Source organism: Callorhinus ursinus, unplaced genomic scaffold, assembly GCF_003265705.2.
Source record: "Callorhinus ursinus isolate GAN/ISIS: 27379988/994484 unplaced genomic scaffold, GSC_fseal_2.0 scaffold8, whole genome shotgun sequence".
In the NCBI taxonomy this organism is placed as follows: Eukaryota; Metazoa; Chordata; class Mammalia; order Carnivora; family Otariidae; genus Callorhinus; species Callorhinus ursinus.
The window spans coordinates 71,669,166-71,682,463 of record NW_027397070.1 but is presented as its reverse complement, the minus strand read 5'-3'; the positions used below and the strand labels follow the sequence as shown (position 1 = coordinate 71,682,463).

At 43.2% G+C, this 13,298-nt stretch overlaps 1 protein-coding gene across 10 annotated transcripts in view; it reads left to right on the top strand.

Moving 5' to 3' along the window:
• The window catches only part of PPP1R13B (protein phosphatase 1 regulatory subunit 13B), a 90,835-nt gene that overhangs the window by 49,698 nt on the left and 27,839 nt on the right, over nt 1–13,298 (top strand). For all 10 annotated transcript variants that reach the window (XM_073895920.1, XM_073895921.1, XM_073895922.1 and 7 more), the window contains exon 4: nt 1,091–1,167. In XM_073895920.1, coding sequence (XP_073752021.1) covers nt 1,091–1,167 — 77 coding nt within the window. The remainder of the gene's footprint in view (nt 1–1,090; nt 1,168–13,298) is intronic.

Below are 13,298 nucleotides of genomic sequence, written 5' to 3'. Positions count from 1 at the left end.
GTTGTGTGCTGTAGGACTGTGTTCAGCTGCACACCACGCCACCCACATCTGTTTCACTTCTTTTTGAATTTTCACTCCCTTTTTTTGGACATTCTATTCTTGTCCATCATCTTTCCCCATCAGATGTACTATGTATTTGTTTATGTACTGTATATCTTTGCTGTATACATAAAAGTAAGATATTTTTTATTCCCTAAGGACCAGTCTTTGCCCCCCTGGGGACAATATCAGTGTTTTTGAGAATGCAAGCTTTAAGGTGAAGCAAGCCATACTTCCATTATAGCATTTTTCTTCAAATGTTTCAAAATAATAGGAAAGAGAAGAAAAAATGTTTTCCTGTGTGTGTGTGTGTGTGTGTTTTTAACATGAAGTTCATGTGCCTTTGAAGTCATGGATTTTAGGTACTAAAGCAGGCTCTAGGGTTCGATAATTCTCAAATGACATTAAGTAACAGCTGTAGAGATGAGTGGGCTAGGGGCAGGCGCTGGACACATGAAGGACTTTGGTCTCTGACTTCAGAGTCACCAGGTGCACAAGTATGCAGCACATTTCATTTTGTTTACAAAATATGACAGGACATATAATTTCTACAGTTTAAGTTTGAAGCCTTTTTTGGGAAATACTCTAATTTTTATGGAACAAGGGAGAATTCTTAAGACAGCCTGATTTGTGTTGATGCCCCATGTCAGTTGCAACCCTGCCAGTGAAGACCAGTTCTGTGCACCAGTGTTTTTATTGCTGGATTTTAAGTTCTGTTTTAGTCCCTGCTATAATATAAAAGTCTTTTAAAAATATTTAATAAAAACTAGTTGTGGTAAAACACATGTGACATAAAACTTGCCATCTTGACCATTTTAAGTGTTAGAAATCTTTCGATATAAGTCAATTTCAAGATTCTGAAATAGAAGAAAATATTTCTTTTAAACAACTTTATAAAAATTATAAAGCATTTTTTTCAACTGTATCAAGTGTTGAGTTGTTCATCATGGTGTATTGTACTTGTGTTAGCGTAAATAAATAAGTGGAGAGTTAGGAGAGTGTCCTCTTACTAGTATGTCTTTTAGTAAGTCTGGCCCTCTTATTTCTCTAGGTGGCCGTCAGACCCAAGAGCAGAGAACTCAGAGGAATGTGATAAATGTACCTGCAGAGAAACGCACAGAAAATGGCGTAAGTAATAGTGAATCAAGTTGAAATTTTGGAATTGCTTTTTATAGGTACTAATGAGTTTGGGTTATAGTTTATTTATAAAGACGTATCTTGAGGGTAGAAAGTGGCATTTCTGTTGAATATTTCACGCGTTTTCGTGAAGTTCCACAGGGCGGGCCACTGAGTGGTTTTCGCAGTCTTCAGTCTGGCCCGCACACAGGCTGGTCTCGGGCACAGCCCCGCCCTCCAGGCCCTCCACAGGCTGCGGCCACAGCACGTCCTGGTGCAGCAGCTGCTCACCTCAGTGCATGTGACGGTGGCCTGTCCCCCAGAAGCAGGGGGTCTCAGTCTCTAGACTAAGATGAGCAGGCAGGCTCGCCTTGTATCTTCTGTGTCCTTCTGTCAGGTTTTGAAAGACAAAATGGCTGGTGGGTTGAAGTCTCCATAGTTGCCTCCAGAAGAGAGAACTTGCTTAATTAGGTGGTGTAGCCTTGGAGAACAGGCCTGATGTGGAGGGGTGGGGAAGGGAGGAAGTGGGAGGAAATGTGTCTCAGCAGAGGAGCTCTTTTTAAGAAATGGGGTGTGTGTGTGTGTAAAAAGAATGAGCAGAAATGAAGGAATGAATGAGGAACAAATCAGAGATTTTCACATGGTCTTTTCTGGAAATTTTAGTAATAACTTTTCCAAATCATTTTTAGGCTAGAGAATTAGTTTCTTTTTCTGGTTCTGCCGCTAACCAGGTGTGTGGCATGGGGCAGGTTACTTCCTAGCACAGTGCTCAAGGCACAGCTCGAGGCTGGTGAAGAACGTGGGAGTGTGCAGGGCCCATGGTCACACACAGGCTTCAGAACTTCCTACCTAGCTGAACTTGAACAAGTGACTTGGCTTCTCTGCTTCCCAACTTAGTATTATTGAGCTGTGATTTTAGTTCTTTTACTGGCTACTGTTGTGACTTTAAATGATAACCTTGGGGGGGCGCCTGGGTGGCTCAGTCGTTAAGCGTCTGCCTTCGGCTCAGGTCATGATCCTGGAGTCCCAGGATCGAGTCCCATCAGGCTCCCTGCTCAGCAGGGAGTCTGCTTCCCACTCTGACCCTCCCCCTTCTCGTGCTCTCTCTCTATCTCATTCTATCTCTCAAATAAATAAAATCTTTAAAAAAAAAAATAAACGACAACCTTGTATCGCTATGTCTTTGTACTACCAACTTGGAGCAGACCTGCAGACCTCCCTCCCTGTAACAGGAGGCTACTAGCACCTCCCCCTTCTCTACCTCCTCTCTCCCTCCTGCCTTCTGGCCCTTGCGGCGGTACTTCTATGTCGTTAGGGTTAATAATATTTGGACTGTTGTCTAACTCATTGCCTCCTGAAAACCATTTAAGAGTGTTTATTATTTTAGACTTTGTAGATATTATTCACTGCATCAGCAAGTGGTATACTAGATTATATTTTCTTCTCTTTGGCTCCAGTGTCATAGTCCTTGTGCCACTCAGAATTACTCGTGATGTCAAGATTATGAATTCTCCTGGGGCGCCTGGGTGGCTCAGTCAGTTGGCTGTTTGCCTTCAGCTCAGGGAGCCCCACATTGGGCTCCCTGCAGGGAGCCTGCTTCTCCCCCTCCTCCCCATGCTCTCTCTCGCTATCTCTGTCCCTCTCAAATAAATAAAATCTTTAAAAAAAGAAGGGGGGGTGACACCTGCGTGGCTCAGTTGGTTGAGCGTCTGCCTTCGGCTCAGGTCATGATCCCAGGGTCCTGGGATCAAGTCCCACATCAGGCTCCTTGCTCCGCAGGGAGCCTGCTTCTCCTCCTGCCTGCTGCACCCCCTGCTTGTGCTCTATCTCTCTTTCTGTCTCTGACAAATAAATAAATGTTAAAAAAAAAAAAAGATTATGAATTCTCCTTCCTTAGCCTCCAATTTCTAAAGACCATTCCACAAATCCTCTTCACCTGCCTGCCTTCTGACATACTGGTTCACTCCAAATCTAGAGGCTCTGGGGGGTTCTGCCAGGCGTACCTGCTTCAGAAAGTCTTAGGAAATAAAGGCCCAGACCCCATTGGCAGGACTTTTGATTCAGTGAGTCTAGGCAGGCCTGGAGAACTCCCCATATGCCTGTGTTGCCCTGCCACGTTTGGGAACCTCCAGGTCACATGCACACACTGTCCTAAGCATTCAGAACTTACTTGTCCAACTGAATTTTTTTTTTTAAGATTTTATTTACTTATTTGACAGCGAGAGAGGAAACACAAGCAGGGGCAGTGGGAGAGGGAGAAGCAGGCTTCCCGTGGAGCAGGGAGTCCGATTCGGGGCTCAATCCCAGGACCCTGGGATCATGACCTGAGCTGAAGGCAGATGCTTAACGACTGAGCCACCCAGGCGCCCCCCAACTGAATTTTGAAGATTCTCTTGAGTTCTAAGATTGCCCATGACCTGAACTTCCGGGAAAGTGAAATATATTGAGTGTTACAATATAGTGCTGTGTATTGAGGTGGGGGATGTGTGTATGATACAGGGAAGGGGCCCAGGAGGAAAGGATGCCAGTCATAAAGTGAGTTCTTTTTTAAAAAAAGATTTTATTTATTTGATAGAGAGCACATGAACAGGGGGAGGGGCAGAGAGAGAGGGAGAAGCAGACTGAGGGAGCCCAATGCAGGGTTCAATCCCAGGATCCTGAGATCATGACCTGAGCCGAAGGCAGACGCCCAATCAACTGAGCCACCCAGGCGCCCCCATAAAGTGAGTTCTGATGTTTAGATGTGAGGCGTCTGTGATCTTTCCGTGATGAAATTATTTAACATGGAGATAATACTTACATCTCAAGATCAACAAACTGAAACCTGAAACCAAAGTTAAAAATGTGTTTGTAACCTTTATGTGAGTTTTTAATTAGAGTAGGGCAGAGAGCTGTCAGGAGGTATAACTTTGCACTGGAAGCCTCACATCAAAGACACTGCTATATTTTATGGTGCATACACCTGCCTGTTAAGCCCAGTAATACATTACGTTTGTAAATTTCTTGTTTACAAAGCACTTTTATGTGCATTTTTTTAAAGTTCGTAAGATACTAAAAACATCTTTCTCCAAAACTTTTTGTATATACCCTAGATACAGAATAATGGCACACTGAACCTGCTCTGTGGGCTGCAGCGGCAAGGACCGGATCAGGCCGCAGCTGAGGGAGGAGGGCGTGTGTGGGCTGGAGAGGACAGGAAGCTGACTTGGTGTGATTCGTGCCCATTAGCAGCTGCTGGGGCAAGGAGCTCGGGAAGTTCTGTTGTCCAAAAGTTGCAGGTCAACAAGTCAGGTTTTCTAAGAAATGAATGCCCAGACCACTGGCTAAACTTTTGATTCAGTGAATCTGGGGCGGGCCTGCAAAACTCCCCATATGCCTGTGTTGCCCTGCCACATGTGGGAACCTCCAGGTCACATGCACACACTGTCCTAAGCATGCCGAACTTGTCCAGTAGAATTCTATCTGGTTTGACCATATGCTACCAAAGCAACTGGATTTATTCTCTGAGTATATACTTGTGGCAGGGGTCCCTAGGACCACCCCTAGTTTCAGTGATATACCAGGAGGACTGAAAGGACTTAGTAGCTAATTGTACTCACAGCTGTGATTGACTGCAATGACAAGATATAGAGCAAGCCCAGCAAAGGAAAAGGTGTGTGGGGTGAAGTCTGAGGACACCAGGCACCAACTTCCAAGAGGCCTTCCCCAGTGGAGTCACACAGGACATGCTCAGGCTTCCACAACCAGCTGTGACAACAGGTGTGACATGTTGTCAACCAGGGAAGCTCAGTAGAGCCCCAACTGCCCAGGGTCTCTTGAGAGCTGGTCATGTAGGCAGTCTCTGTGTAGCAAGTACGAAAACACCAGACTCCAGAAGGAAGCAGGTATTTAACACAAACCATGTTACTTGCACAAACATTTTAGGTTCAGCGAGCCTTTCTTACCACTTCTGGAAATGGTGGGAACCCTCCCAAAATCTGAGTTCCCAGAGGACAGTCCAGGGCCCCCCTTCAAGCTGGTCCGTAAGGAGAGTGGTCTCAGGTCTGCGGTGTAAACGCTTCTGCATGGCACCATTTTCCTTAGGTGTCCTGGAAGTGCTTTTCCTGTTTTCTCAGCCAACCACACTAAACTATGAGTCAGTTCCTGCTTTATTCCTGCACATGCAGTGAACTGCTGAGGCCAGTTGATCCTGCCCCCTCTGCTTTCCTCTGAAAGCTTTATAGTTTTAGCTCTTACATTTGGGGCTATGATCCATTGTGAGTTGATTTTTGTTTGTGGTATGAAGGATCCAAATTTATTCTTTTGCCTGTTGATATCTAGGTATCCCTGTAGCATTTGGTGATAAGACTGTTCTTTCCCCCACTGAATTGTCTTGGTACTTTTGTCAAAGCAGTTGGCCATAACTGTGAGAGTTTCTGGAAGCATTTGTTATTAATATGGTGACTTGGTCCCCCTATTTAACGTATGGTACCTGGACTCACCTGTGCCTAATATCTCCAGATCGGATGCCATTTCAAGTGTCTAAAAGAATAAACACGTAGAATTCTGCTGCTTCTGGAGTCAGGAGGTGTTGCCAGTTCTCAAGACAAATATTCTGTGCTGTACCTGGGCTTGTCTAGCCTTGGCTCCTCTAGCTTGAGGTCGTCTCAGACCTCCTCAGGCACCTTTCCCATTCGTTTTCTTTTCAGCTCCAAACATTTTTACAGTCTCCTCTCCTACTAGTTCATTTCTGTGGTTTTCTCTTATTTGATGTAAAAATCCCTTTTCTGTAATTTAGTGGTTTGGGGATTTATTTTTTTATTTTTTTTAAAGATTTTATTTATTTGAGAGAGAGAGAATGAGAGAGAGCACGAGAGGGAAGAGGGTCAGAGGGAGAAGCCGACTCCCCGCCGAGCAGGGAGCCCGATGCGGGACTCAATCCCAGGACTCCAGGATCATGACCTGAGCCGAAGGCAGTCGCCTAACCAGCTGAGCCACCCAGGCGCCCTGGTTTGGGGATTTAATGAAATTAGGATTAAATAATCCTTCACTATAAGAAAAAACGAGCTGTGGATTTCTTTCACTTTTCCCTGTTGGGATTTGTTGAATATTCTGATTCTGAGGATCAACATCTATCAACATGACTGAAAAATTTCCTCAATTATCTGTACAGGTATTTCTTCTTCCACATTCTTTTTAATTTTATCTTCTGGAATGCTTATTAGACTTACGCTGTATCTTCCATTTTATTCTCCTTGTCTCTTAATTTCTCTCTTATGTTTTTACTTTCTTTGTCTCTTTGTACTGTGTTTTGGATGGTTTCTTATGATACATCTTTCAGTTAATGAATTCTGTCATTAGCTCTGTTTATTTGGCTGTTTAGTACATATAATATGCTTTTAATATTATTTGTTATGAAAAGACAAGACACAGTCTGGGAGGAAATACTTGCAAATCCTATATCTGACAAAGGAATTTTATCCAGAATGTATAAAGAAGTCTTAAAACTCAGTAAGAAAATAAACAACCTGGTTTTAAAGAAGCAGGCAAAAGATTTGAATAGACGCTTCACTGAAGAAAATATATGTATGTCAAGCACATGGAAAGGTGTTCAATATCTTTAGTCTTTAGGAAAATACAAGTTAAAACCACAGTGAGATACCACCATATATCTATTAGAATGCCTAAAACTAAAGACTGATCCTCACAAGTGTTGGTGAGAATGGGGAGACCCCAGATTTCTCAAATACTACTGTTGGGAATGTAACATGGTACAATCTAGTAAACAGTGTGACAATTTCTTTAAAACTTGAATGTGAATCAGGGCGCCTGGGTGGCTCCATCAGTTAAGCAGCTGGCTCTTGATTTCAGCTCAGGTCATGATCTCAGGGTCCTGGGATGGAGCCCCGCATCAGTCTCCGTGCTGGGCATGGAGCCTGCTTAGGATTCGCTCTCTCCTCTCCCTCTGCCCGCCCCCCCCCCACTCATTCTTGCTCATTTGCTATCACTAAAATAAATAAGTAAATAAATCTTTTAAAAAAACTTGAACATGAATCTATTATGTGACCCAGCAATTCTACTCCTAAGTATTTACCCAAGCAAAAGGAAAGCAGATGTTCCTACAAACTTGTACATGGATGTTCATAGCAGTTTAATTTGTGGTAGCCAAAATCTGGAAACAGCCTTAATGTCTAGTAACAGGTAAATGGATGAAAAGCATTACATATCCATATAACGAAATATTACCGAGCAGTGACAAGGCATGAACCACTGATACATGCTGCAACATGGATGGATCTCAAAATCATTTATGCTGAAAGGAAGAAGCCAGACCACAGAGTACATACTGCTTGATTCTCTCTGTATAAAACTCTAGGAAATGTAGGGGCGCCTGGGTGGCTCAGTCTGTTAAGCGTCTGACTTGATTTTGGCTCAGGTCATGATCTCAGGGTCATGAGATTGAGCCCCACATCAGGCATGGAGCCTGCTTAAGATTCTCTCTCTCCCTCTCCCTCTCCCCTTATCGCCCCCACCCCTTGAAAAAGAAAAAAAAAAATCCTCTAGGAAATGTAGACTTAACTTCTAGTAGCAGAAGATAGATCAGTGGTAGCCTGTGTACCTGGGAGCCAGGCACAAGGAGGTGGGAGGGAGGGCCACAGAGGCACAAACCGACAGGATACAAGCTACCTTCGGTGTTCCCTCATAACCCAGAACTTCTGCTACCCCTCTGTAACTTCCTTACTGTTGTGGCAGCCCAGTGATGCTTTCAAAAGTAGGTGTTTGTGTTTTATCTTGCCTCGTGATCAGGAGCATAATTCCATGTGTCTTGGGGGCCGTACTGTGGGAAACAGCAGTTCCCATGGTGTTTTGCTTTATAGCTCTCGTATGGGATGTGGATGGTTTTCTCTTAGTGTTATTTGTGTTCATCGATAACCCTGTTTTCCTCCTGATCTTTCCAGCCCTAATCATTCCTAACCACTTCCTTTGGGTATAAATATGGGTTGAACCAAACTGACTTTATATGGGTGGATTTTAATCATAAGAGTAAATCAGATTTATCAGATAAAATAGCATAATATAGTATTATTACAGGGTTGGGGGAGTATTTTAGATACTAATTGACTCCTATTAATTTGTGAGGCTTAGTAATTGTTGGAATATAAAATGTTGCACCTCCAGATATAATGAAATGTTAGACTCAATTTTACTGAGTATTTTTTGTGATACAAAAAAGTCTCCATGTTTATAATGTATCTTGATATCATTATCAGGTGTTTCCTTTTATTTGCTAAGTAGGCTGGTAAAAATACTTTCCAAACCTGAACATTTATAACCGTGGTGAGGTGTGCAAAGAGAGAAGTGACTTAACGTTCTAGACTGTCATGTGGGCATGAATAGATTTTATCCTAATTATTTTGTCAGAGTTTCGTTTTAGGCATGTTTGTCATTTTTGGAGTGACATTATACGTGAGAATCCACTTATACTTTAAAAAAATCAGTTACACCAAAAAAAAAATAAAAAAACATTAGTTATAGGTTTTTTTTTTTTTTAATTTTATTTGAGAGAGAGAGAATGAGAGACAGCATGAGAGGGAGGAGGGTCAGAGGGAGAAGCAGACTCCCTGCTGAGCAGGGAGCCTGATGCGGGACTCAATCTCAGGACTCCAGGATCATGACCTGAGCCAAAGGCAGTCGCTTAACCAACTGAGCCACCCAGGCGCACCGCATTAGGTATAGTTTTAAACAACTATCTTGTTAAATTACCAGATAGGATCCTGGCTGATTGGTCTAATTCTTTTTTTTTTTTTTTTTTACTTTTATTGTGAAATATACAGAACAATGTGTAAAATATGCACAGGTTAAAGAATTACTTAAAAACACTCAGATAACTACTACCTAGGCTTAAAATTTCGCTCAGTCTTTTTTTTTTTTTTTTAAAGATTTATTTATTTATTTACTTACTTACTTACTTAAGATAGAGCTAGAAAGCGGCAGAAGGAGAGAGAGAAGCAGACTTCCGGCTGAGCAGGGAGCCTGACGCAGGGCTCGATCCCAGGACCCTGGGATCATGACCTGAGCTGAAGGCAAACATTTAACTGGCTGAGCCAACCAGGCTCATGACCTGTGCTCCTCTCTTTATTATATTATCTATATTATAAAGAGAGGCCCCTCTCTTTATTCTTTTTAAAGCAATTCTATCCAATTTATTTTGGTTTCATACAGACCAAAGACATAAAAGCAAGGTATTTGGAGTCTGGTTCAAATTCCACAGAGAAAGAAAGAGTGTTTTTAGAGATAGGTATGTAAACAAATCACAGTACAGTGTGAGAAGTGCAGGAAAAGAAGAACAAGACACCAGAATAATCGGATATGATTTGATTAACTTAGGTGGCTATGAGGAAAGATTTTCCAGAGCTGAAGATCAGAGGCATCTGCTAGGACACAGGGGAAGAACTTGAAGCGCTGTGGGTGACAGAGGATGATAAACATGTTGGCAACGATGGAGCATAAGATGTGGGGACGAGGAAGGTGGGGGTGACCCTGGGTGGGGGGAAGAGAGCTGAAGTGTACTGGCCAGGGGAGGGGCCAGATCCTCACTGTGCTTAAGAGCCTGGACTTAATCTTGCAGGATATTAAGCAAGAAAAAGACAGATGAGCTGTGTTTTGGAAAGAGCCCTCTGATGCTAGTGTGAGAATTCTGTGTCCGACATAGGGGCTGGGAATGAGACTGGAGACAGGGAGCCCTGTGAAGTCTTTGCTGTACTTGACAGTAGGCTCACAACGGGAATCCCAGAGACTGACTGACTTTCAAAGGAAATATTGGAAAAGAAGAATTTCAAGGTTATGGAGATAGAAGCTCAAAAGGCATACATCTATAAACCACAATTTAGAAGAAATGAGGTTTTAATTCATTCCTTCTTTAAAAAAAAGATTTATTAATCTGAGACAGAGTATAAGCAGGGAGGAAGATCAGAGGGAGAGGGAGAAGCAGACTCCCCACTGAGCAGGGAGCCTGATGCAGGGATCGATCCCAGGACCCCGAGATCATGACCTGAGCCAAAGGCAGATACTTAACCAACTGAGCCACCCAGGTGCCCCTAATTCATTCCTTCTTATAATTCACGTGTATCTGCTTATATGAAATTATCATATTAAGTCAAAGATGGAGTTAGGCTTTCTTAGCCTTCCAGGGTAATTTAAGCAGTGATTAGCAAGCCTCCTCCAGGAAGCCCTCCACTGTTGCTGGTCAGGTGACATTAGTCCATTTGGTCATTTCTCATGATCTTCCAAAACTAAAGAGTAGTCTAGAGTTCTCGTTCTTCTCTTTATTTTATTTCTTTGTTATTATATGCTAAAATCAAGTTATCTTAGCTTTTATGTTTTTCAAGGGGGAAATCAGCCCTTTCCTGTTAGGTTGAACTGTATGAAATTGTTAATGTTTGACCATTTTCGATGTACAAAAAGAGCATTTTCATCTGATTCAGACTAATAATCAGTAGGTGGCATCTGGTAGAGCATTTACCCTTTGAAACAGTAAATGACTGGTGGTTGGGAGCAGTCAGATGCGCCTATGCTGCAGCTGCTGAGCGAACAATGGGAGGCCAGTACGTCCTGTGTGAGGGAGAGAGCAGCCCGCTTGCCGTCAGGGGACCTGGGTTGAGATGCTGACACTGCTGCTGACTCGCCACTGAGCTCGGGATAGCTGCTCAGCCCGCTGCCGGGGCTTGGTTTTCTCATCTGTGAAATAGGCTGCAGAACTCCCCTCATAGGGGTTGTGTAAGCATCTCTTAAGATAACCATAAACTCAGGTTTACATAAATGACATGCAAAGTGCTCATTACATGTTGTTGAACCTCTAGAATTCAGAATTCATTAAAAAAAATAAGAGTTCTCTCCTGTTTCTGGAAGTGATGTCAGATCCTGAGTGTCAGAACAATTGTATGAGAGATTCTGTAGAGGATCAGGAAAAGCTTCAGGAAGCAGATGGCATTGCCACTAGATCTTAAAGGATAGGTAGAGTTCAGGAAGTGGAGGGAAGGGCTTTGTAGCCAGAAGAAATAATGTGAGCAAAAATACGAAGGTGGGAAGTGTCAATACTGGAATGGAAAGGCAAGCGTGGTTATGGGAGCGATAAAGAAGAGCCCTGAGCAACAGCTTATATCTTCAGCAACGTAGGCTCAAGTCAAAGGCGAGGCCGAGGTTCCTTGGGAGATGCTGTAGCCATAATGGAAGAAATTGAGGGAGGAAGCCAGGTTTGGAAGGAAAGGGAGGAGTTTGGTTTTAGACATGCTGGGGGGTGAAGTGCTGGCATGGCATATAAATCAAAGTGTGAATCTGACCAGGGGAACGGTGGCTCTGGGGCTCCTTTGAGAGAGACCAGGGCTGGATGGCTAGACCCCTCAGAGGGTACTCTGCGTTCTCCATGGAAACTAATACAGAAAGGAGCAAGGAGGATAGACTGTTGAACTATAGCATGCCATCTCATCACAACTCGAAAGCTTGGAGAATTTTCTTTGCCCAAGTAATAGTACGTTGACATTCTTGTCTATTATAACCAAGGATGAAGTTATTTTGTTGAGTATTAAAATCAGCGTATCAGGATTAGAGCTGACATCTGAAGTGACTCATTAGCCAATAGGCGTTTAATTGCTGACAAAATCCACTAGTCTTTTCTGTTAACTGGACTACCAAGGAATATAGGTTAGTCATTGAGGATAAAAGCAGCATTTATAGTTAAAACCTCTATTGATTGCATTGTTAGCTAGCTCTCTTAAACATATGCCCATAAGCATAAACATTCCCTCTCTTTGTACTGTGACAGTGCTGTTGGGAATAACAACCAAACTCCTGTAAGTAGCGAGTGATAGAATGAGAGAAGTATAGAGTCTTCATGAGATTTTATAGTAAATGGATGTGGTGGTTTTAAAATATGTCTGCAAATTCTTTAAAATGCCTCTCTTCAAAAGGTGGAACCTAAGTCCTCTCTTCTTCTCACAGACATAGTGACTTGCTCCTAACAGAATTTGGAGAAAGTGATACTGTGTAACTTCTGAGACTAGTTCATTAAAGATAGCTTCCCTGTGGCACTCGGATTGTTTGCTTTGGGGGACATCAGCCACCATGTTGTGAGTACACTCAAAACAAGTAGCTCTGTGAAGAGGTCCACTTGGTAGCCAGCCCCAACTTGGTAGCCGTGTGAGTATGCCATCTTGGAATCAGATCCTCCAACCCCAGTCAAGCCATAAGCCCTAACATTTGACTCAACCTCATGAGAAATCCTTTTTTTTTTTTAAAGGAGGTGGGAGGGGCAAAGGGAGAGGGAGAGACTATTAAGCAGACTCTACGCCCAGTGCAGAGGCTGACACAGAGCTCGATCTCACAACCCAGATATCATGACCTGAGCAGAAATCAAGAGTCAGATGCTTAACCAAATGAGCCACCCAGGTGTCCCAGCCTCATGAGAAATCTTAAGCCAGAACTGCCCAGCCAAGCTGCTCCTTAATCCTTTATCCACAGAAACTGTGAGCCATAATGAATATTTGTTGTGTTTTAAGCACCTGAATTCAGATGTGAACTCTTACCAGCAATAGAGAACTAATACGTATCCTTGGAATGAATAACATGGGCTGTTGATTCCCAAATCATTCTCACAAGTGTACATTGTATGAACTGAACAATGAAGAGATCCTTACATAAGTAGTAAACAGCACACAGATACATTTGAAAAATAAAATGTCATGTAGTGAGAGTGTGTTGTACTTGCCAAAGGAGGAAAAGAAGGCTTCACTGTAGGAGTGGTTGGTGGAGGTGGGGAATGCGAAGGACTCCTTCTTTGGAATGGCTTTGAAATGTAAATTCTTCCTTTCCCATCATTTTCTTCACTGGTTTTTCAACTTTTGGGGAGATTGCACTCAAACTGAGCTTACAATTATAGTACAGGAAAGCATCTTGAGGGTAGCACAAGCTGAACAGGGGAGCACTTCACAACAGGCAGAGTTAACCCACATGCACAGTGGACCCGAGGGTCAGAGGAGACGGCCCCTCTTTGTCACTTGGTATGTGCTCAGGCCCACCGCTGTGGCTCATCCAAGCAAGGTGCGCAGTTCGGAGTCACTCCACATCCTGTCCTCTGACGAGCCTCGGGGTTGAGTAAATTGGTGGCT